Below are 20,733 nucleotides of genomic sequence, written 5' to 3' on the forward strand. Positions count from 1 at the left end.
ATCATCTCTTTTACTCCATCGTTAGTATGTGAGGGTTAAACTGGCGTTTGCTGAAAGTGACAAAGACAGACTTCATCTCTATGAGCCTTTTAAAAACAAATTTGATTCATCATCTGCAGAATTTTGATGGTGTGATATCACAATTGTCACCAGCCTGGCTGTGAAGGATCGAATCAGTGGGAGCTTGCATCCAAGATGCACCCTTTTCACATCCAATATCTGCTGATTTATTCTAACCAAGTTATAATACGATTAGAGACCACACCAAGTGCTTTATATGACTGCAGGAGCAAAGCATACAGTGACAAATACAGGGATTTCTGGCATTAAAAAAAAACTCTGCAGAGGACGGAGGATCAGATTCAGCACCAAGGACAGCGCAGGTGACTGATTTGCCTAAAAATATATTTCAAAAAAAGTACAAACCATATAACTAATCTGCACATTGTGATATAGAAACATAACAAATAGGAAAATAAAACATTATTTATCTATCAGGCTAGTTTCAGTGAGAGCCTATGTAGGTGTTTGTGTGTCTCTGGGCCCAGGAGAGGAGCTGTTACACTCAAACAACTAGCCTTTGAGTTTCTAAACACACACACAACACAAAACCTTAAGATCCTAATTTGTTAAAACGAGCCTCCAGCCAAAAAAAAAAAAAAAAAAATCCCACCACATTTATCACTTTGACATTTTATTAAGTTAATTGGTTTTGTGGCAGGACAACCCAATATGTTTGTGGGCCTTTTTCCATCATTCAGCACCAAAAGAGAAAGAGGAGATGGAACTAATTAATGAGCGGATTTATACACAACTTACTTAAACGGGTTACTCTCTGACTGATCAGTGGTTTACTGAGAGTGAAAACTAGCAAGTGGTATTTTTTTTTTCTTATTCATAAATTATTTATTTAAAAAATTAAGTTAAGTTCACATACATGTTTAAATTAGAAAAATAAATATTTTATTACATTTAAAATTCACAATGACTTCTTGTCATGCAGACATTGCATCACAATGTTCAAGGCTATATTACAGCGAGCTGCAAGTGAACAACACAAAGTTGCCATTCCCAGTTTGCATTTTAAGCTGCATAAGAAAAGTCAGATGAACATTAAGGCAGAGGCTTTTATATAAAGGAAGCGTGGTCGTTTAAATAAAGCCTGCACATAAGAATGTTGTTTTTTCTACTGATGATGCACACAATCTCCCTCAAGACATCTTTCCCATCGTTCAGTCTCTGTGAGCTACAACACTTGCATGAATATCCGTGGGAAAAGGATGTAGAAGAAGGGAATCCCAAAGTTGAATTTTGGAGCAAATCTCATGGAGACACAAGCTTCACTTACTCGTCTGCCTCCTGCAAGTAAGCAGAGAACAAAACTCACTATGGTTACATGAGAGTGTCAGAGAGAGAAAGCTTCTGCTGTTAACCATCGCAAGCATCCGGATCAGAGAGTATGATCACAGGAGCTTCTGCCTAAACCAGCCATGGCCAGCTGCTAAAGTGCAGAAACTCAAGCTTCAGGTATTCATTGTGCACGGGCAGTCTTGTTGTCTGCAGTGGTATTTATCATCCACAGGATGGCGCTAAGCGCTCACTTATTCTGACTATGATGATCTGGATCATATGAGAGCATATCATGATATCCAAAGAAAAATAAAGCAGCTATGTTCCCTTAAGGCAGCAGTCATGTTACATAAGAATCTACATTAAATGTAGGGCGTTATAGTTTGAAATAAGCATTAATTACACAAAGCTGACCTCGTTATCCCAAAAATACAAACTCTTTAACCTACTCTACATAGATAAACAAGCCAAGAGGGCGTCAATGAAGGCGATTTGCAAAGTCATTTAAAGTAGTGCTTAACTGTGCCTCGTGCTCAGCAGGTGCCAAGAAACCAGAATAACAGCGACCTGTCTTCACAGTGCAACAGCCAAAGGGCTGTACAAGCCTCCAGTCTGACTAACTCTGTGACACAGAGATGGATGGGTCATGTATCTGTGTCTGTCTTTGGCTGGGTCTCACGCGTCATGTGCGCTTTGACGCACGGTTTACCTGTCCCCTGACTTTGAAAACAGGCTACACCGTGTCTTTTCTGGTGACATTAAGATTATAACACATCTCAGTTGTTTTCCTTTGGTTACTGCAGTTTTTATTCCTAGTTTGAAAGGTCTGGTATCATATGACTCAGGACTGCCTGTGGTATTCTAAATACTCCGTGGGTTTTACTGCGTCAGTCCCAGGGTTCCAAAATGTTTTAAAAAGCTCTGTTGCATAATCGTTCAAGGCACAGTTCCACACTTATCTTTTTTTCCTGCCTAAGTCCCTACATGACAGAGTAAAGAGGTTTCAGCTGAGGAATGATCTTTCTATTGTTGTAAATTAAACTTAAGGACACCTGTCATCTGTATGTTTATCCCAGTGTGCAAGCTTGGAAAGGAATGCGTAAAATAACTACAGCACCCGACGTGGAAGAACCTGACTTGTTTACCCACTCAGAGGAAACTCACCAGAACTAAAACTTTCTCCAGACGGTGGGTTTCATACATCAGTCAGTTTCCCTGTGTAAATCTCCTGTGGATTTATGTTTGGATAAGTCAAAGTCTCCAAGTCGTCGCTCCCCTGGTAGGATTCAGTTCTAGAGAGCGACGGGCTGCTTTGGTTTGAGTCGCGCTCACCAAAGGTGAGCTGAAGCTGCTGCTGCACCTGCTCCGGTGGCTGTCCACACGTCACGTGGACGTACGTAATATTCTCCTCCTCCTCGTTCTCTCTGTGGTAGAAATAATTGAAATTTGATACAATCACAGGGACAGGTAGAGCTATGGTAAGCACTCCGGCGATAGCGCACAAAGATCCAACGAATTTCCCCCCCATGGTGGAGGGACACATGTCTCCATATCCGACAGTGGTCATCGTCACCACAGCCCACCAGAAGGCATCAGGAATACTTGAAAATCCAGACTCGGGGTCCTCTGCTTCCGCGAAATAAACCGAACTGGAGAATAAAACAACTCCAATAATCAGGAAGAAAATGAGCAGTCCAAGCTCCCGGAGGCTTGCGTGAAGGGTTTGACCTAGGATCTGGAGCCCCTTGGAGTGTCTGGAAAGTTTAAAAATCCTGAAAACTCGGACCAGACGGATGACCCTCAGGATGGCCAAAGACGCCGCCTGCTGACTGCTCCCCTGATGCTCTGCCAGATCAAGGCCCAATGTGATAAAATATGGAGCTATGGCCACAACATCGATCAGGTTCATGATGTTTTTGAAGAAAGCTGCTTTACTGGGACAGGAGAGAAATCTCATGGTGAATTCAAAGGAGAACCACACAATGCAAAGGGTCTCCACCATGAAAAAGGGATCCGTGAACGGACTGGGCTCTTGGCCTTGTGCACTCCCATTGGCGGGATTGTCTAGAACTACAGACACTTCTCTAAACTCAGGTAAAGTCTCCAAGCAAAATATAATAATGGATATTAAAATGACCATAACTGAAACAATTGCAATTATCCGCGCAGGTCCTGAACTCTCAGGATATTCAAACAGGAGCCAAAACTGGCGCTGAAACTCATTACTGGGCAATGGGCGCTCCTCTTCCCTCGCCAGACCTTCATCATCTCGGAAAAGCTCTATAACCTCTTCATCCAGTTCGTAAAACTTTATTTCCTCCAGGAAAATATCCACTGGAACGCTAACGGGCCTCCGTAGCCGCCCTCCTGACTGGTAATAATAGAGGATGGCGTCAAAGCTCGGCCTGTTTCTGTCAAAGAAGTATTCATTTCTCAACGGATCAAAGAATCGGATCCTTTTTCGCGGATCTCCTAAAAGCGTAGTGGGGAACCTTGAGAGGGTCTTTAACTGCGTCTCAAAGCGCAGCCCTGAGATGTTGATGACCACCCTCTCGCTGCACTCCTGGTCCGCTGCTTCCAAGTCAGCAGCATCTTGCAACAAAGGAGTAACGACCACAGTCTCGCCTTGGTTCTCAGGGGACACCACAGTCATCTTTTTTACCCCTCCTAGGGTAAATCCTTCACTCACCTCCTCGGTGCTTTCCTCTTACCCTTTTGCCCGTGCGTCCTCCCAACTCTCTTTCTCATGCAGCCGCCCAGGACACAGGAAAATAAGTCCCACTGTTGTTGATTTGCCAGTATCCAGAATCCGTTGTTGATTTACAGCGTCCTTTTTATCAGATTAGAGCCTCTGAACTGACAACTTTCAATGGTGCACACAGATCTCCACTTGCATGCGCTATACCGATGGCTATGGCTATCATATTCACACCATTTTAAACTCCAAAGCCCTCCCCAAGTTGGAAGACCAGATGACACTTGCTGCTGCTGCTGTCCCTCTCACACTCAGCCACTTCACCACAGCAGTGCAGTGATTTCAGAGTAAACTTGGAGCTCCTCAAATGTCATTTTCCCAGCATTTATATTTTTTAAGAATTCTGTATCAAAGTCCTCGGGCTTGTTTTGTTGAGAGCAAGTTTCCTAGATCAACAGTCTGCTCAGAAATGGAGTCTCTCTACTTGCAGGTCCCTCATTCATGAAATCATGGGGCTATTCTTGTCACAAGGGGAACCTCCAGGACCCAGCCCCATGTCTACTTTGGGTCACTGCCCACAGTTTAAGAAACAGGGAGTAAAGAGCAAGGTGAATAAATAGACCCCAGCTTGTTAAGTGTATAGTGAGTTTATTTTTTTCTGCAGCTACATATTAAATTGGTCTTGAAATAAATAAGACGAAATAGCCTGGATGCTTTGAAGCACAGAGCCTCGTATAACCATGGGGCCATCCTGGACCAAGCCAGTGGAAACTGCTGGCTTGACTGACATTTGAGTAGCCAGAGTGTCTTCAGGGAGCAACAGCCAAAATAACAGTCACCGTTCGGAGCACTTAAAGGGCTCAATTGTACAAGTTGGAACATGGGGACCCCCAGAAGACAAGCGACCCAGCCTTTGGGGTCACTGAGATATGGAGTTGTAAAAAACACAGCTGCAATTACTTCAGGTCTAATTAGTTAGTCCTTATCAGTCCATGCGAGTTCTTTACAGAAAGGATTAAACTTTATTTTCAATCCAACACCAGCTCAAGGTCTGCTTTCTTACACATAATTAAATTATTCTGCAAATTCCTGTGGACAGAGAAAAATGTGGCCTGAGGGAAGTTAAAAGCACAGTGCAGCATTGTGAGCTATTTATAGGCCCTGTTTCCCACCTTTAATGCCTGCACAGACCTTAATCACTTATGTCAGTCACTGTAGATACAGGGGCAGAACAATAATAGCACAGGGGTGCTAATCGGTGTCGCTAAAACCAACCTGGACAGTTTGGATTATTACATTGGTGTGGTTTATATTTGGAGGGTATAACATGCCACCCCAAACTTTTATGTCAGGGTTTTTTTCTTTCTCTAATGCAGTCAGGTTAACAAGCATGGCTTCTCAGAGGGGCACCATTTTTTTTTGCCTTTCCACTGCTGGACAAAGGGTTGGATTTCAGAATCAGATGTCAGTGTCAGGACACCATGCCGCCTGCTGCTAATGTGTTAGCATATAGCATTCATAAAATGACTGTCTGGGTCAAGCCAAGGTGTCAGGCCTTGACCATATCCAAGGCAACAAACAATAACAAACAAGCTGAGGAATGAACACGTGACTTTTATTTATGGGTCAGGGGGGAAAAAAGAAGAAATCTAAGCTTAGCTCAATATGCCGACATCTCTTGTAGCCTTCCTATGTCACATTTGTTTACAATTTATAAAAATTAAATTGTTGAGTTTGGTTCTCACCTTGATTAAATGATATATCTTAACACATTACTTCATGCAGTTTTTGATAATCAAATAGCAAAATGCCTCCATGTGTTTGTCTTCTGTATAGAGCCGCTTTTTTTATGTCGACAGAGATTATTGTAAGTGCTGAGGCTACTTAACGACTGCATGTAATAAGACGTAACCTGGGAAAGCAGCTACATGCCATAAAGCCTGCAGGGTGCATGAATGCTGACAGCAAGGAACCTCTCATCATTATTAATGGCTCGACCTAAAAATGCAGGAGAATCCCATGGTAACCTGATCCTGTGGATTCACTCAAACCAAAAAAATCTCTGCTTTTCTTTTTCTAGAACTAAAAAAACAACAGTTAAAAAAAAAACAGTGATCTCACAACTACATTGTCAATATTTAATGATCGAGCTGTTATGAAATTGAACATGATACAATCATTGTAACAGAAGAATTGATAATTATGATGGAATTTAAATTTAAAAAAACAAGGAACAATTCTAAAATCCTACGTAACACAACTCATTTCTGTGTTTTGATTTTCACTACATTTTGTAAAGTTTGCTTTTGTCAAGTATGCACAGAATGAGTTTCCTTCCTAACCCATCGCAGACGTGAGGTAATCACAGTAGCAACTTGTGTCAGTGACTCCCCTTGGCTTTCCTCCTCTCAGACCCCAGGCCAAGTATTTACAAAGTGTGTGTGTGTATTCCACTAAGTGTGTATCTGAAGCTGCTGTTAGTACGAATGGTGAATGAACACATGTGCATATCATGTTTGTGTATGTGAGAGAGAGTGTGTTATAAATTGAAAGAGGAGTTTTTAGAAGGTCAGCCATGCTAGTCAACAGCTCCTTCGGATCACATCGTTCTAGTTCCAACTACTCTGCTGGAAATGAATTAGGAGGGCATTTGACCCACTCTGACGTATGCTCTGTAAGGATGGCGATGACAGCGTCTCAGACACTGGAATGAGTCTATAAAGGTAGAGCCTAAATTGGGGAAGCCTCTGATTCATACTTCTTAGCCTACAAAAGCAGACCTTTTTTTAACAAATAATCATTTTAAATAACACACAATCTTAAGCGAAAAATTAGGACTGTGATGAGAAGATGCTGAATAAGTGCTTTATAATGCTCATGCTAAACATCTTCCATGCAGCCAGGTAAAGGACTAATAACACCTAAAATACCATTAGATAACTTTTTTTTTTCTTCAGCCATGGGTTTTACTGTTTATCATCTTATTTTATAAACCTAAAGTTGTAAGAAGCACACTGTGAGCATCTGTATTTGTTTGTTGTTATAGTGATGACAACATTGATTTTTTTTCCCAATGAGATAAAATGCTACAAGAGTAATCATAAATTTGAATGGTGACCATATCAGTTTCTGGTTATTTATATGCATTCATAGAACTTATATATATATATATATATATATATATATATATATATATATTATTTATATGCATTATATGCATTCATAGAACTTTATATATATATATATATATATATAAATAAAGGAACAAAAAGGATCATTTAGATCAGTGATGTCCAGATGAAGATTAGGCTTATGAAAAATACAACAATGGCTACATTTATGTGCCTTTTTGCATGAAACAGTGGAAGCTTTTTAAAAAATACTGTCTGAATAAAAACATCATAAAATCACCTAAATGTGGATGTTAACTGGAAGGGAGAATCCCTTTCAAGATATTCAATGAAGATTCAGATGTAACAAGTAAAAAAAAAAAAAAAAAACAAGTTTCTTTGAAAGCTTTTTTTTACCACGAGGATCACCTGCATTGAAATGATGCATATTTGATATATCATGGTTCACTAAACATGGATATTTTGGAGAATGTTTACACATACTGCCAAGGAAGGCAGTATGTGTAAATAGATTTTAGTTATCCCTAGCTTAACCTGGGCAAAACTTGGTTGAACAATATCTAAAAATAATGATAAATAATGCTGGTGGCTTCAATGCACTTTTCATGACTTTATTACTAATGTAACTCTACTACCAGATTGATGCTACATAGCAAATAACATGCGGCTGAAAATGTTTTAAAAAGAAAAACACACAAAGTCTTTATAGTTCCATTTTAAGTCAAATCTAGTTATGTTTAAACCAGGATACCTCAGCCTGGTCATAAACATGTTTACAGATATTTGTATTTTTACAGAAACAAAAACTATGAAGTACGAGGGTCTTTTTTTCATTCATAAGTTGCTAAATAAATCATAAGATTTAATACATTTCCTATTTAACATTTACTTCTCATAACCTCACCATTCACTGGATAAGGACCTCTCTCATTTTTAAAGTTTTGTGGAACTTTTACTTTAATGCTGCAATCACTTGTAAAAAATCATTTAACCCATAGCAGTACTTCTATACAGTTTGATGTCCATTGACATGTAAAATACTGTAACCATAGCTGTTGGGTCCACATTGCTCTTCCTAAATATTTATTTTCTGTTGTCGATGAAGGGGAATGTGACAGTAAACAAACCTTAAATTTCACTACTTAAAGTTATGTTGTCTAGGAATCGTATGCTTTGCAGCATGCATTAGAGCCTTCACTCACCAGCCAGTGTATGTGGCTGAGATGTGAGGAGCATGTGCAGCTGCATCTAATTAATAGTGTGAAAGTTTTTGCCTAATAGACCCTAAGCTGTGTTTATGCCGTCCCCATTACCCGCTGTGAGAGTGAGGGGAGCACACAGCCTCACCCTGAAGTGTCTGAACACAGGGCTTCCACTCTAGAAAGTGGACACCCTACTCAAGCTCCTTGCCAGTTCCTAGGTTCTGATAGCCACCAATTTTAGCCTGCTGTCATCTGAAGTTGATGTCCATGTTTTTGCTGATAGGTAACGAGGCATGCAGCAAGACATGAAACTGGATACCTCAGATCCGGAGGGCAGGGTCCTTTGGAATTACCTCTGAATGTCCAGTCCCACGCCTACCTCGGATTATCATTTCACTCCTTGATCAAGCCTTTCCCTTTTTTAGTAGACAGTGTCGTCCAAAATCCATGCCGGGGGGCATCTGCAGGGGGATCAGTTCACAGCAGAACGGCACATGGCTTATTAATCAAGAGTAACTTCAAAGGTCCCTAACTTTTCCTGGTACCTTTATGTTTATATGATTCTACTCCTAGATTTGACACTATTGGCATTTGGTTGTAGACCCACAACAAGCCTGTGTGAGTTCCTCTTGACTTTTACCAGTTAATGTGGGTGTAAATCCTCTGCATTCTTTGTGTGATGAGTCTTAACCAAAATACTTTCAAATAATACTTTATGATACACAGGGATAAGGATATAAATAGTATCTTTACCAGAGATGAATGAACAAAAATAACAACAATATAAACGATATGAATCAGTCCAATCAAAGTGTAATCAGCAAAGGGCAGTCAATAAAAATGAACTAAAACCATAAACATCTTTATGGTAAAGAACGAGTAGGAGATATTTCCAAGAGGAAAATTTGTCACCGTTAATAACAAAAGATCTGAACACTTGATCTTATTTACTTCAATCCCCATAAGACCATATTTGGTGCAGCCCCCATCAAGGTGATTAATTTGTCAAAATTTAAATTCTCATAACTACGATATTAGACAAAATAATTAAAAAATATGTGTTTGCCTATTTTAGGAGCCACATTTGTATGTGTCATTGTTTCTCATGTCTGTAAAATGTTGTGTACATTTACATATTTTGGAGACTAGAGGATGAAGGTAAGTTGTGTAGGTTAACTGGCCAGGTGGTAAGGTCCGTTGTCGATAGGTCAAAGGTAAACATAAGTTTGTGGTCATAGGTGGAATGGTGTGGGAACATGCAGCTCTTTTCAAAACACAAATGTTAGCAATGAAATTGGTAAAACAAGGAGCAGTTGAAGATCTGTAACCATCAGAGTAACGCTTCATGATCTTGCAATAAACAGAAACAACCAAAGTGGTTTAATTTTAGACCTGTTTAACTTTCAAGACTGTCTTAAACACATGCAAGGGACTAAAAGTTTGAACGTGGTGATATTAGATAGTCAGTTCACCCATATTGTGCTGTCTTAATATGAGTATACTAACCTTACTCAGCCTTAACTCCAAACCCACCAGCAGTCACAGTGCAATGGGTATGCCACACAGGGAAAAAAACCTATCGAGACAAAAAACAACCATGTTACATTAGTGACTGCACAAGCTAAATAGGGCTGAAAAGCTGCTGATATTTTTATGCCATTACTGTAACACACAGCAACTGCTCCTCTACACATGGATCTAACAAATTTCCTTACACTGCTATATGTTCTAAGTGATTATTTTCTTGGCAGTCGGCTTAAGAGTCTACTGCCAAATCATCAAAAAAGCATGCGTACTGAACAAATGGACTCAAGAATAATTTAAAGTGAGTGTAGGTTTTCCTTTTCATGATTATTTTCTTTATACTTATAACCATATTTACACTGGCACTTACAAGGCCTCACTTGTTCAGAAGCTCTGAGGTTTTCTTAGTGTTAACTCAAAACATTTTCCTACTTTGCACTTCACCTGCCATCATGCCAGTGCATGTTAAAATGAGCTCTAAAATATAAACAGACTGCCAAACTGTGATATTAGGTCAGACTGGGGATGCAGACCATTTGGGCTTTAAGGTGTTTGTGATGTGTTTGATGGGATTTGTCAATCCATTTCTTATATGTACCTTCTCTTATAAAGAATATTATTACAGCTATTATAACTTTCCCATGATCAAACCAAGGGATTTTCAAAGTACAGGAAGAGAGTTTCACCCATGTTTTTCCCTAAGGAGGGAAGTATGAAAGTTTTTACTGTTTTTTGTTGTTCACTGCAGCTATGAGGGCCCTGCGATTAACTGGTGACCAGTGCAGTGTGTACCCTGCCTCTCATCCAATGACAGCTGGGATGGGCTCCAGCCCCCCTGTAGCCCTTATCCCTGAACGGGATAAGGGCTACAGAAAATGGATGGAAGACTGTAGCTATAAGGGGATTTTTCATCCACAGTGTTGTGTTTCTTGAATGTATATTACCTAAAAATTTACACGAAAGTGTAACTGATAAGAAGGGTTTTGTTATCCATCCACTGGTTAAATGGAGCCCTGTAAATGAAGAATATTAGAGTTACATTTGTCAGTCAAACATATCTTTGAATGAATGAATGTTTTCCAGTTAAATGTTAACAAAACAGGCGCCAAACAAGTTATTTTTTGAAAAGAATTTGTCAATCAGTAAACATAAAAGGAACAAGCTAAAACAGTGTCATCCTTGCAGCCTTTTATTTTGACCCCATCATAGTTTTAGTGAAGACAAAAAAATAAGGCAGAAGTTACTGCAATGTACAGTGCATTCAAAAAGTATTCAGACCCCCTTTACTTTTTTCAATTTTGTAATGTTGCAGCCTGATGCTACAGTCAAAAAATAAGTTCTACTGTCATTCATCTAGACTCAGTATCCATAAGGACAAAGTGGAAAAATAATTTAAATATTTTTGCAAATGTATTCAAAACAAAAAAAAAACTAAAATATCACAATGATTGAAGTATCCAGACCCTTTGCAAAAGCCCTTTAAATTTAGCTCAGGTTCCTCCCTTTTCTCTTTATCTTTGCTGAGATGTTTCTACACTTTGATTGGAGTCCACCTGTTTTAAATTAAATTGATTGGACATGATTTGGAAAGGCACACATCTCTCAATAGAAGGCCTTACAGCTGAAAGTGTATATCTGAGCAAAAATCAAGCCATGAGGTCAAACAAACTGCCTGCAGAGCTCCGAGACAGGATTGCTGCAAGGCACAGAAGGTTCCCAAGAGGACAGCAGCCTCCGTAATTATCAACTGGAAGAAGTTTGGCACAACCAGGACTCTTCCAACAACTGGTCACCCCGTCAAACTGTGCAATCAGGGAGAAGAGTCCATTGATCTGGGCTTTATGGCAGAGGGGCTAGATGGAAGCCTCTCCTCAGTGCAAAATACTTTATATGAAAGCCTACTTGGAGTTTGCAACAAAGGACCTGAAGGATTCTCAGACTGTGAGAAACAAGATTCTCTGGTCTAATGAAACCAAGGTTGAACTGTTTGGCCTCAATTCTAAACATTATGTCTGCAGGATATCGGCCATCACCTCATCAACTACCCAATATCATCCCCACAACATCATGCATGCTGTGGGGGGAAGAGTCCTGGTTGAGCCAAACTTCTTCCATTTGAGAATTTTGGAGGCCACTGTGCTCTTTGGAACCTTCAGCAGCAGAATTTTGTTGTATCCTTCCCCGGATCTTTGCCTGGCAGCAATCCTGTCTCTGAGCTCTGCAGGCAGCTCCTTTGACCTCAGGGCTTGACTTTTACTCTGGTGTGCATTGAGAGGTCTGTGCCTTTCCATATCATGTCCGATCAATCTAATTTAACACAGGTGGACTCCAACCAAAGTTCAGAAATATCTCAGCTTAGATCAAGAGAAATGGGGCACACCTGAGCTTAATTTCAAGTATTTTGTAAAGGGTCTGTACTTTTATCATTGTGATATATTTCTGTTTTTTATATCTAAATAAATTTCCTTTTTTAAATTTAGTTTTCTCTTTGTCATTATGGAGTATTGAGTGTATATGAATGAGAATAAAAATTATTTTTCATGGAAAATTGGAAAAAAGTGAAGGGGGTCTGAATTTTATCTTAATCCACTGCTCGAGGTGAGCACAATTGGAGACTGTGAGAAGAACAACAATGCAACCATTTGAGATCACAACCCAGAGTGCATTGCACAATATATAATAGGCACTTATGTTAATCTCATAAGGACAGTATGTCTCAAAACAAAGAGGTTCTCATTTAATATATGTTAAGTGCATTACTCCTCCACATTAATTAGCATTATTATAGTCATGAGTTCCATAAGCTCCATACATTCTACAAAGCAAAGAAGTATAAGTTCTATGAATATTTGAAAATGTAGCACAACGTATTAAATATGACACTGGCAACTTGTCAGCTGAGACTCTCACCACTGTAAGATTTAACTACTTCAAATGAAGCACAATTTAGCTTTCCCTTAGATCCATATAAAGAATTTATACACATGCTACTGCCTGTATAGTAGATGCTGTATTTTCAGCTTTCACCAGAGCTGTAATTGAATCCAGCTCAAAAAGCAACCCACTGCCATGGAACCTTAGAGACTCCTATAAATAAACAGGCAACACTCCTTCAACACTTGCCTATATGGCACATGGAATGATTAGCTCATGGCAAGAGCTCTCTGATCTTACAGTGTGTAGCCACAACTATTTTCTGTCCGCTATGTGCATTGCTTAACTTGTGGAGTGTGTCAAGAATGTGGTCTCTTAGGAATTCATAGAAAATGTTGTTAGCCTATACTGTACATTGACCTGACATACATTTGCTAATGAATGCTGCCGTAAATGGGTTATTCGTTAAGAAAACACATTCATGAAATATACAAAAATATTAATTATTATGCTGTGTAAATGTTTATATGAGTATTAGTAACAGCTTCGCCAGTGTGATCCTGGTAGTTGGTGTAAATCCTTAAAGGCAGAGGCTAATACTTGATGGTATTTACCTCCTGAAGTTTTGCATGAACATATGAGAACATTGTTACATTTGGCTTCCCTTAAACATTATAATACATTATGCTGTTTAAAGACAATTGTCCAGACTTTCCATAAAACTTCATGTAATTTGCTTGAAATTTCTGGGGAACTCACTTTGAAATTTTCAGTTATTTTCTTGAAATTTTTTGGGAGTATGTTTATTTTAGAGGGTTTGATTATATATTGTTTTTTTGTTTGTTTGTTTTGTTTGTTGTGTTTTTTGAGTGAGGGACAGGATGCTTGAAATTTAAATGGTATCCTTATGGAAATTTGGGGATTTTCTTCTTGTATTTTGGGGGGAAATTTGATTGAAAATTTGAGTGGGGAAGTTCCTTCGAAGTTTTCCTGACTTTTTACTGGACACCACTTTGATGTTTGGGAGAATTCCTTTTAAAAAAAATTAATAAATTTCCATGGATTTATCTTTTTTTTTTCCTTTTTTTTTTTTTTTACATTTTGGGGAATTTGATGAGAAATTCAGGATGGAATTTATTTTGAACTTTTCGTGAATTTGCTTGAAGATTTTTTGCTGAAAATTTTAGGTAGATCTGCCTTTCTGCTTTTTCAGAAAGGTTTACTGCAAGTTTTGGAGAATATCTGAGGACATTTCGGGGTTATTTTAAAGGATTTTAAAATTGTTTCATAACTTTCAAAGGGAGTATCTTGGACATTTTAGGGAATTTGGGGGATTTTTTTTTTTTTTTTTTTTTTGGAACAATCACAATTCATTTTTAAGCCAATTTTCCACGACATCCAGAACTATTAGCTGAAATTTAGTTAGTACTTGGCCTTAAGTTCTCGTTGTCCATCACTAGAAAAAATACCTCCCAGAAGTAATGGAATACTTTTCTATCTGTGTTGTACAGTAAGATATGCCTATATATTTCTCATATTAACACTTTTTGGGTGAAAACAACCTTATGTTCAAAGACAAGGCTTGGGTTTTATACTTATTAAGGACCACTTATCCCAAATAAGAAGAGGAAACAAAATGAGTTCCAAACAAAACCTCGGGAAGTTATAATGAAGCCAAAAGATTTTAAAGAACAACAACTGACCACTGGGAGGCAGACAAGGTACTCAGTACAATGGCTAGCTGTGCTCAGCTAACAAGCACAAAATCTTACTTAGTTGAAGTTTTAGCTAATAGTGAGCAACTCTATCACTCACTTCGGTTATTTTAGCTGACCGACACTTGATAAATCCCGCATAGTATTAACTGACCTTTTGCCCTGGAGTCGTTTCCACCAACTCCTAGGAAGTTTTGGTGCCAGCTATGCTCGTCTTTCTTCAGTGGTATTTCTCTTTATGTAGCAGTTTAAGGGTTCATTCTGTGGAAATCCAGTGAGACATCCAGGTTTTTATACGCTGAAAACGATGCCAGCCCGGAGTCCAGCTCAAATTGAGGGTACTGCGTCAACTGTAATCACCCCGAGGCTAATCATAGAAACGCCAGGTGGAGGTGGCCTCTCTTGATTAACGGGCGACTTCGTTCCCCCGAAATACCATAGAAATACCTTTTGTTCCTGTAAAGTAATTCGCGAAGGTATGTATTGTGTCTTTCCACTCACTCCACACCATTAGAGGTGAAATTGCAGCATTAATTTTTCAAAAGTGCCAGTTAGTTAGTTTCCTAACCTGTTTTTGTAGGACTTTAAAATCGGCGTTATGCTGGCAGTGAAGATAGAGTTTTAAGGAAAACTGCAACAGTGTCTGACTGTCTAAAATAAGATAAAATATAGCAGATGAAAAGGACAAATTTGGATTACTAGAGGATTTAATGTCCAGTTATTTCTTGGACACAGTGCTACCATGCTGTGCTATGTAGAGCAGATATTCTCTGAGACTGGTAAGTGAGTCCTTTCCAGTTGTACTTTTCTAATATTTGCTGCACTTTTCTTTAAGAGCCATTATCTACAAATGGAGTAAACTTGGAACAACCTTCCCAGGAGTGGGAGAGTCTCATCCAGGAGGTCACACAAGAACTGCAGGCCTCACTTGATTCAGTTAAGGTAGTATTCATGATTTGGTAGTAAGGGTGAGAGACAGGGTGCAAAAATGACATCAATGGGAAAGTTTCAAGGTGAAAACCACTGCTGACCACAAAGATCACAAAGTCTCATCTCACATTTGCCAAAAGCCATCTTGATGATCCAAAAGACTTTTGGTAAAGTTTCTGTGGAGTGGTGAATCAAAAGTTAAACTTTTGGAAGGCGTGTGTCCTGTTACATCTGGTGTGAATTTAACACAGCCTTTCAGGCAAACATAGTGGTTTTAGTACGATGGTCTGGGGCTGCTTTGCTACTTTATAACCTGGATGACTGATGGGACCTTGAATTCTGCTCTCTACCAGAAAAATCCTGAAGGCAAATATTTGTCGATCAGTTTGTGCCCTAAAGCTCAAGCATACTTGGGTTATGCAGCAGGACAATGATCTGATACACACAAGCGAGTGAACCTCTGAATGGCTTAGAGGGGAAAAGGGAGGCTTTGGAGTGGCCTAGAGTTAAATCCAATTGAGATGCTGTGGCTTGAGCTTAAACAGGCTAATCATGCTCAAATACACTCCACTGTGGATTAAATAAAAAAAAAATCAGCAAAGAAGAATGGGTGAAATTCCTCCACAGTGATGTGAAAGTCTTATTGCCAGTCATCCCAAATGCTTGCTTGCAGTTGTTGGTTCCAAAGCTAGCACGACCAGTTTCAGACGGGGCAATACTTTTTCACATATGGCAAGAAATTTTTGAGTGTCTCTTTCCCAAAATGAAATCATCATTTAAATCTAGAGAGGAGGCATATACTTTTTCACAGCACTGTGTGTACAATCCCCACCATCTAGTTGTCTAAACAGCAATTACAGCTGTATTTAAGTCCACTTTCTTCCCTATAAGCTTTATTTTGTTGTCTGACTTACTGTTGTTGTTCAAATAAGATGTATATTTCATACTAAAAAACATAGGTGCACTCTTTCAACAGTTCTGCATTTACAGTGTACATTTCAGTGTAAGCAGAAAAACAAAGGAGACTCCTTAAACTTGTATTTTTGCCTATCACCATGGGTATTTTCACATTATCTATGCTTGTAGGAATGGAAAATTGCATCTAGAAATACATATTTTCAATATCAGTGTCTCTGCAGTATTTTCAGTTTTCATTGTACACACTGACTATTGGTTTATTTGTAAACTAAAACTCCAAAGTCAATTTTTTTTGTATTTAAACATTTAATGCAAACAAAATGCACAACAATAACAATAATAATAATAATAATAATAATAAACAATTATGATAGAAGTAGTAGACAAAATGCCTGCTGTTTGGCTGTCTGCAAACAAAGTGGTATAGTATCTGAACATTAGGTGTTGAATATAATCCAGAAATATACATAAGACTAAGGAATTCAATCTTGCTCACTAAATTATAAATAATGATGAATTGCAAGAATGTATTGGAATTGTCATCTTAAGTTTGGATCTCCTTTATTTTGTGGATGTAAATGACCAGGGCATGGAGTGACAGCGTAATTGAATTTCATTCTGGCAGCGGCTCTAGTGTAGATGTTCTGGAAAAAGGCCCTGCGACCATTATAGAAATTGTTTTAATTGTGTGCTTTGCTGAGTTTTCTCAACTTGTATTGATGGCAAACACTGATGTAATATCTACTTAATTAAACACTTGAAGAAAAGATGCAGATTTGAGGAAATAAAGATGTGCAGTCCCAAGATTTAGAGTACTGTACACTTAAATGCAGATTTGAGGATATTATGCCCCAAGAACAGACAATAGAGATTAGTCCACTTTACAGAACACTTCACGTGAAATGTAACATGCAGTGCAAAACTGAAATCCATCACATTGGATTAAATGGAATCTATATTCATCAAAAGTATTCCTATTTGTTACCTTATTATGAATAAAGTGAGAATTGAGCAATATTTAATCAGACACACATCAAAATGGTTTTGTTTGAAACTATAAAGATCCTGATGGATTTTTTGTGAGAAGCAGGAAATATTTTATCTTAAATACAGCATTTAGTGGAGGGAGACATATATAACACAAAGAGAAAAGGTCAGAATAAATGAGCTATGATCAGTTAGGGATGGAAACTGTAATCATATCAGTCATACCTGAGCTCTGTTACAGACTTGGCCACTAGCCCTTTTATGAATCGGCTGAATAAGTTACTGTTTTTAAAATAAAAGCAAAGATTGTATATTACCTTTATTTAAGCATAAGATATTTTAGAAAATAATAGAATATTACTTTATTGATGCAGATGCAGGTTTGCCTTTCAGGTATGGATATTGTATGGTTTCTAACTGGTTAGCAGAGGTGAAAGAGGATTTTATGAGAAAATTTAAGAGTTGATAGACATTTTTAAAGCTCGGGGTGTCCTTGTGATCTTTTCATAATCTAATTAGTGCTCTACCGCTGACTGATGAAGCTAAAGATTCCAGAGAAATCCCTGCTGAATGTTCTTTAGTGTCTGAGCACGTGTTCTTTGTTGCTTACCGTATCTGACATTGATGGTCAACAGATGACGGTCTGTACGAGTCAGGCCAGCTGCCTTTGCTGTACGCTAAAGAGAAGGCCAAAAGTCAGGGGGCAAGCTGACAGAGGGAGGGGCAGGTTGTCTCCAATTACTGTGGTGGCCGCCAGTGCTCAGCCAGACTTGTTACTCTCTTTCCACATCTCTTTGCTTTCTGTATAACTACAACACCTGCCGCATAAGTAATTTTCTTGTGTGAGAAGAACTGCACATGTAGTTTGAAAAAAAGTACAGAGTCGCCTGGTTTAACCAAAGTACAGCCCAGAGAAGGTAAAACTATTAAGGAGAAACATATGTGACCAGAATTGCAACTATGTTTTAACCAGTAATCTGCATTCGATATTAGGAATTCATTGCTCTGCCAGGCACCAGATTTTGTCGCCCTAGCTGTAAAAACGTCATTTTGATGGCTCAATTAAATTGTATGAAGCGGAGATGCTGCAGCTCGCCCAATGTTGTTTCCTGCTGAGCTGAAATACTTGTGTATCACATATATCAACTACCATCCTCCTCAAAAGTAGCATCACTTACTGAATGATTGCTCATTGGAAAGTTTCTTTGTGCTGTAAGCATACGAGGGTTTATTCTAGTTTGTCTTTTTTAGATAAGCAGATTAAGATAGTTCTAGTTTCTTTGACTTTAAAGATACTGATTAAAAACAAACATAGAATTATTATTTTCTGTAATTACTGCACCAATGGCAAAACGTATTGTCCTCTTTTATTAGTATTGTTGCAGTGATCCAGTGAATTATCTCTGCTGTGGTGGCATCAAATGGTCCTGACACTACTGAAAAATATGATCATGAAAGAGTTCCTTTTATTTATCTTCACTTTAGTTTCCTTGTGCTTAATGCGTTATGACAGTTCACAGAATAATGGCTTATATTTCCTTAAATTCTTTTCAGGCTTATGATACACTTTATAACACTCCTTGAAGTTGGATCATATGAAATCATGACTAAAATGGTTGTCATTTTACTGGAGGAAATTGGTGATTCGGTGTTATGTTTGAAGGGATAATGTCACTGCAAAGCAAGCATTTAAGAAACAGAGACCTTTTCTTAGTCTCAGTGTTTTATTTGAACATTTATACTCCAAGTATGGAAATAAATCAGAAAATGTCTTGTCATTGCTATCAAAAGTAGTTGATTTCTATAAATAGCATGTATTAAAAAAAAGTTGATGCTTGAACAAGAAAGCTGTATTTAAAAGCTGTCTGTGGTGACGCTGATGACCTGCGGCTGCACTCTGTTCCTATTGCAGCTGAAGAGCCAGGCTGCCCTCGTGTGGCGGTAGCGCTTTGACAGCAGCACATACAGCACAGGGTTGATGCTTGGATGCAGGTACTGTAGCATAGTACAGACAAAGTAAAACATCTCCCAAGCCTGTCCGTGACGATACAGTCCCAAGTACACGCACAGCTCCAGCACATAACCAGGCAACCAGCACACTGAGAAAGTAGCAGCAGCCAAAAACACCATGACAGAGGCTCGACGAGTGTTCCTTGCACTGGACACAGACATGACTGGACTCTTGTGGAGAAAGAGAGCCAGGCGGACGTAGTTGAAAGCAATTACAAGCATTGGGATAAAATAGAAGAGCACAAACTGACTGAGGACCACTTGGTAGTGATGGTCATGAATGGTTGGGAGGCAAAAGGTGAAGTTTGCTAGGCTCGGGCTGAGGCTGTCTTTGTTGGCAAACATACGCAGAGGCAGGCTGATGAAGAAGCTGAGGGCCCAGACCAGGACAAACATGAGGATGACCAGGTCCATGGTGGGTGGCTGGTATGGGTTGGTGATGATCATGGCACGGGTCATGGACACAGCACACAGAGAGTAGGTGCTGGCTGCCAGGCTAAAGGCCAGCAGGAACTGGTAGACCTTGCAGGAGGTGTCACCCAGGGGCCAAGAGTGAGTAACAGCAGAGTGTAAAGTAAAGGGGATGAGCAGGAGAGTGAGGAAGTCAGCCAGAGTCATGCTGAGAAGTAGGATGTCGAGACGGTTCTTGCGCAGAGTGTTGTATTTGGCGAACAGCGAAAATACAAGCAGGTTGGCGCAGAGCCCGATGCCCAAAATCACTCCACAAGTACAGGCAAAGATCAGCCCATAGGTGTTGGGGACGGCCATGTTACCAGTGACTCGATATCACCTATAAAATAAAAGGAATGTTAGTTTTTCATCCTATAGTTAGGAATGAGTCTGTTGAAAAGCATTAACCAAGAACTTTCTTAAAAATCCTAATAGTATGGAAAGTTTCAAGCAAAATATTTCAATTATTGTTGGTAAATACCTTTAGGCAAGGCTGCCTGTAAGTGGGGATAAAGGGGAGAGCTTTCTGGGGCCCAGCCAAATGGAGGCCCTTTAAGGTCAGGAAAATCATGTTCAAATCTAAAGTTAAGCAGGGATAACCATTTTCTCTTTTTTCCTGAATATTTTATGAAGCAACAAATATTTTTTTCATTTTAATGCTCCAGTGTGCGCCTTCAAAATCTAAAGCCCCTTTTTAACAACAGAGTTAAAATGGGTGAAAAGAGGCAAAAAAAATTGACTTTAGTGGCATAAATGCCACAAAGGTGGTGAAATGGGATTAAAATGTAGCAAAAATGGAAAAACAGGGGCAGGAAATAGGCAGAAAGTGGCAACAAAAGGGAAAAGGGAGGTGGAATAGGATTTAAAGTGGCCAAAGGGGGGCAACAATGGGTTAACAGAGGCAAAAATTGGCAGAAAGTGGCACAAATTGATTGAAAGTTGCAAAA

At 39.1% G+C, this 20,733-nt stretch overlaps 3 protein-coding genes and 1 long non-coding RNA gene across 6 annotated transcripts in view; 1 reads left to right on the forward strand and 3 right to left on the reverse strand.

Annotated features, from left to right (window-relative positions):
* Positions 1–681: 681 nt before the first annotated feature.
* LOC121515592 lies at positions 682–14,861 on the reverse strand. Of its 2 annotated transcripts, none has more exons than XR_005992382.1 (4): positions 14,646–14,861; positions 9,885–9,954; positions 8,698–8,839; positions 682–1,359 (listed from the first exon to the last, which is right to left on the reverse strand). It is a non-coding gene; the product is annotated as an uncharacterized LOC121515592 (long non-coding RNA). The 2 variants fall into 2 exon arrangements; XR_005992380.1 differs by having other exon boundaries at positions 8,732–8,839; positions 14,646–14,857.
* On the reverse strand, positions 2,317–7,105 carry kcna6a (potassium voltage-gated channel, shaker-related, subfamily, member 6 a). The gene has a single exon (XM_041796420.1). It carries the CDS (start codon positions 4,001–4,003, stop codon positions 2,546–2,548), a length of 1,458 nt encoding a protein of 485 aa, XP_041652354.1. The 5' UTR covers positions 4,004–7,105; the 3' UTR covers positions 2,317–2,545.
* Positions 14,862–14,880: 19 nt separating the features above from the next.
* Positions 14,881–20,733, forward strand: part of ldhbb (lactate dehydrogenase Bb) — a 59,029-nt gene continuing 53,176 nt past the window's right edge. For both annotated transcript variants that reach the window (XM_041796422.1, XM_041796423.1), the window contains exons 1-2: positions 14,881–14,967; positions 15,327–15,433. The gene's annotated coding sequence lies outside the window, so the exon portion shown is untranslated. The remainder of the gene's footprint in view (positions 14,968–15,326; positions 15,434–20,733) is intronic.
* LOC121514464 (galanin receptor 2a) lies at positions 19,181–20,104 on the reverse strand. Its single transcript, XM_041794576.1, has one exon. The coding sequence runs from the start codon at positions 20,102–20,104 to the stop codon at positions 19,181–19,183; it is 924 nt and encodes a 307-aa protein (XP_041650510.1).

Source organism: Cheilinus undulatus, linkage group 9 (genome assembly GCF_018320785.1).
Source record: "Cheilinus undulatus linkage group 9, ASM1832078v1, whole genome shotgun sequence".
Taxonomy (NCBI): Eukaryota; Metazoa; Chordata; class Actinopteri; order Labriformes; family Labridae; genus Cheilinus; species Cheilinus undulatus.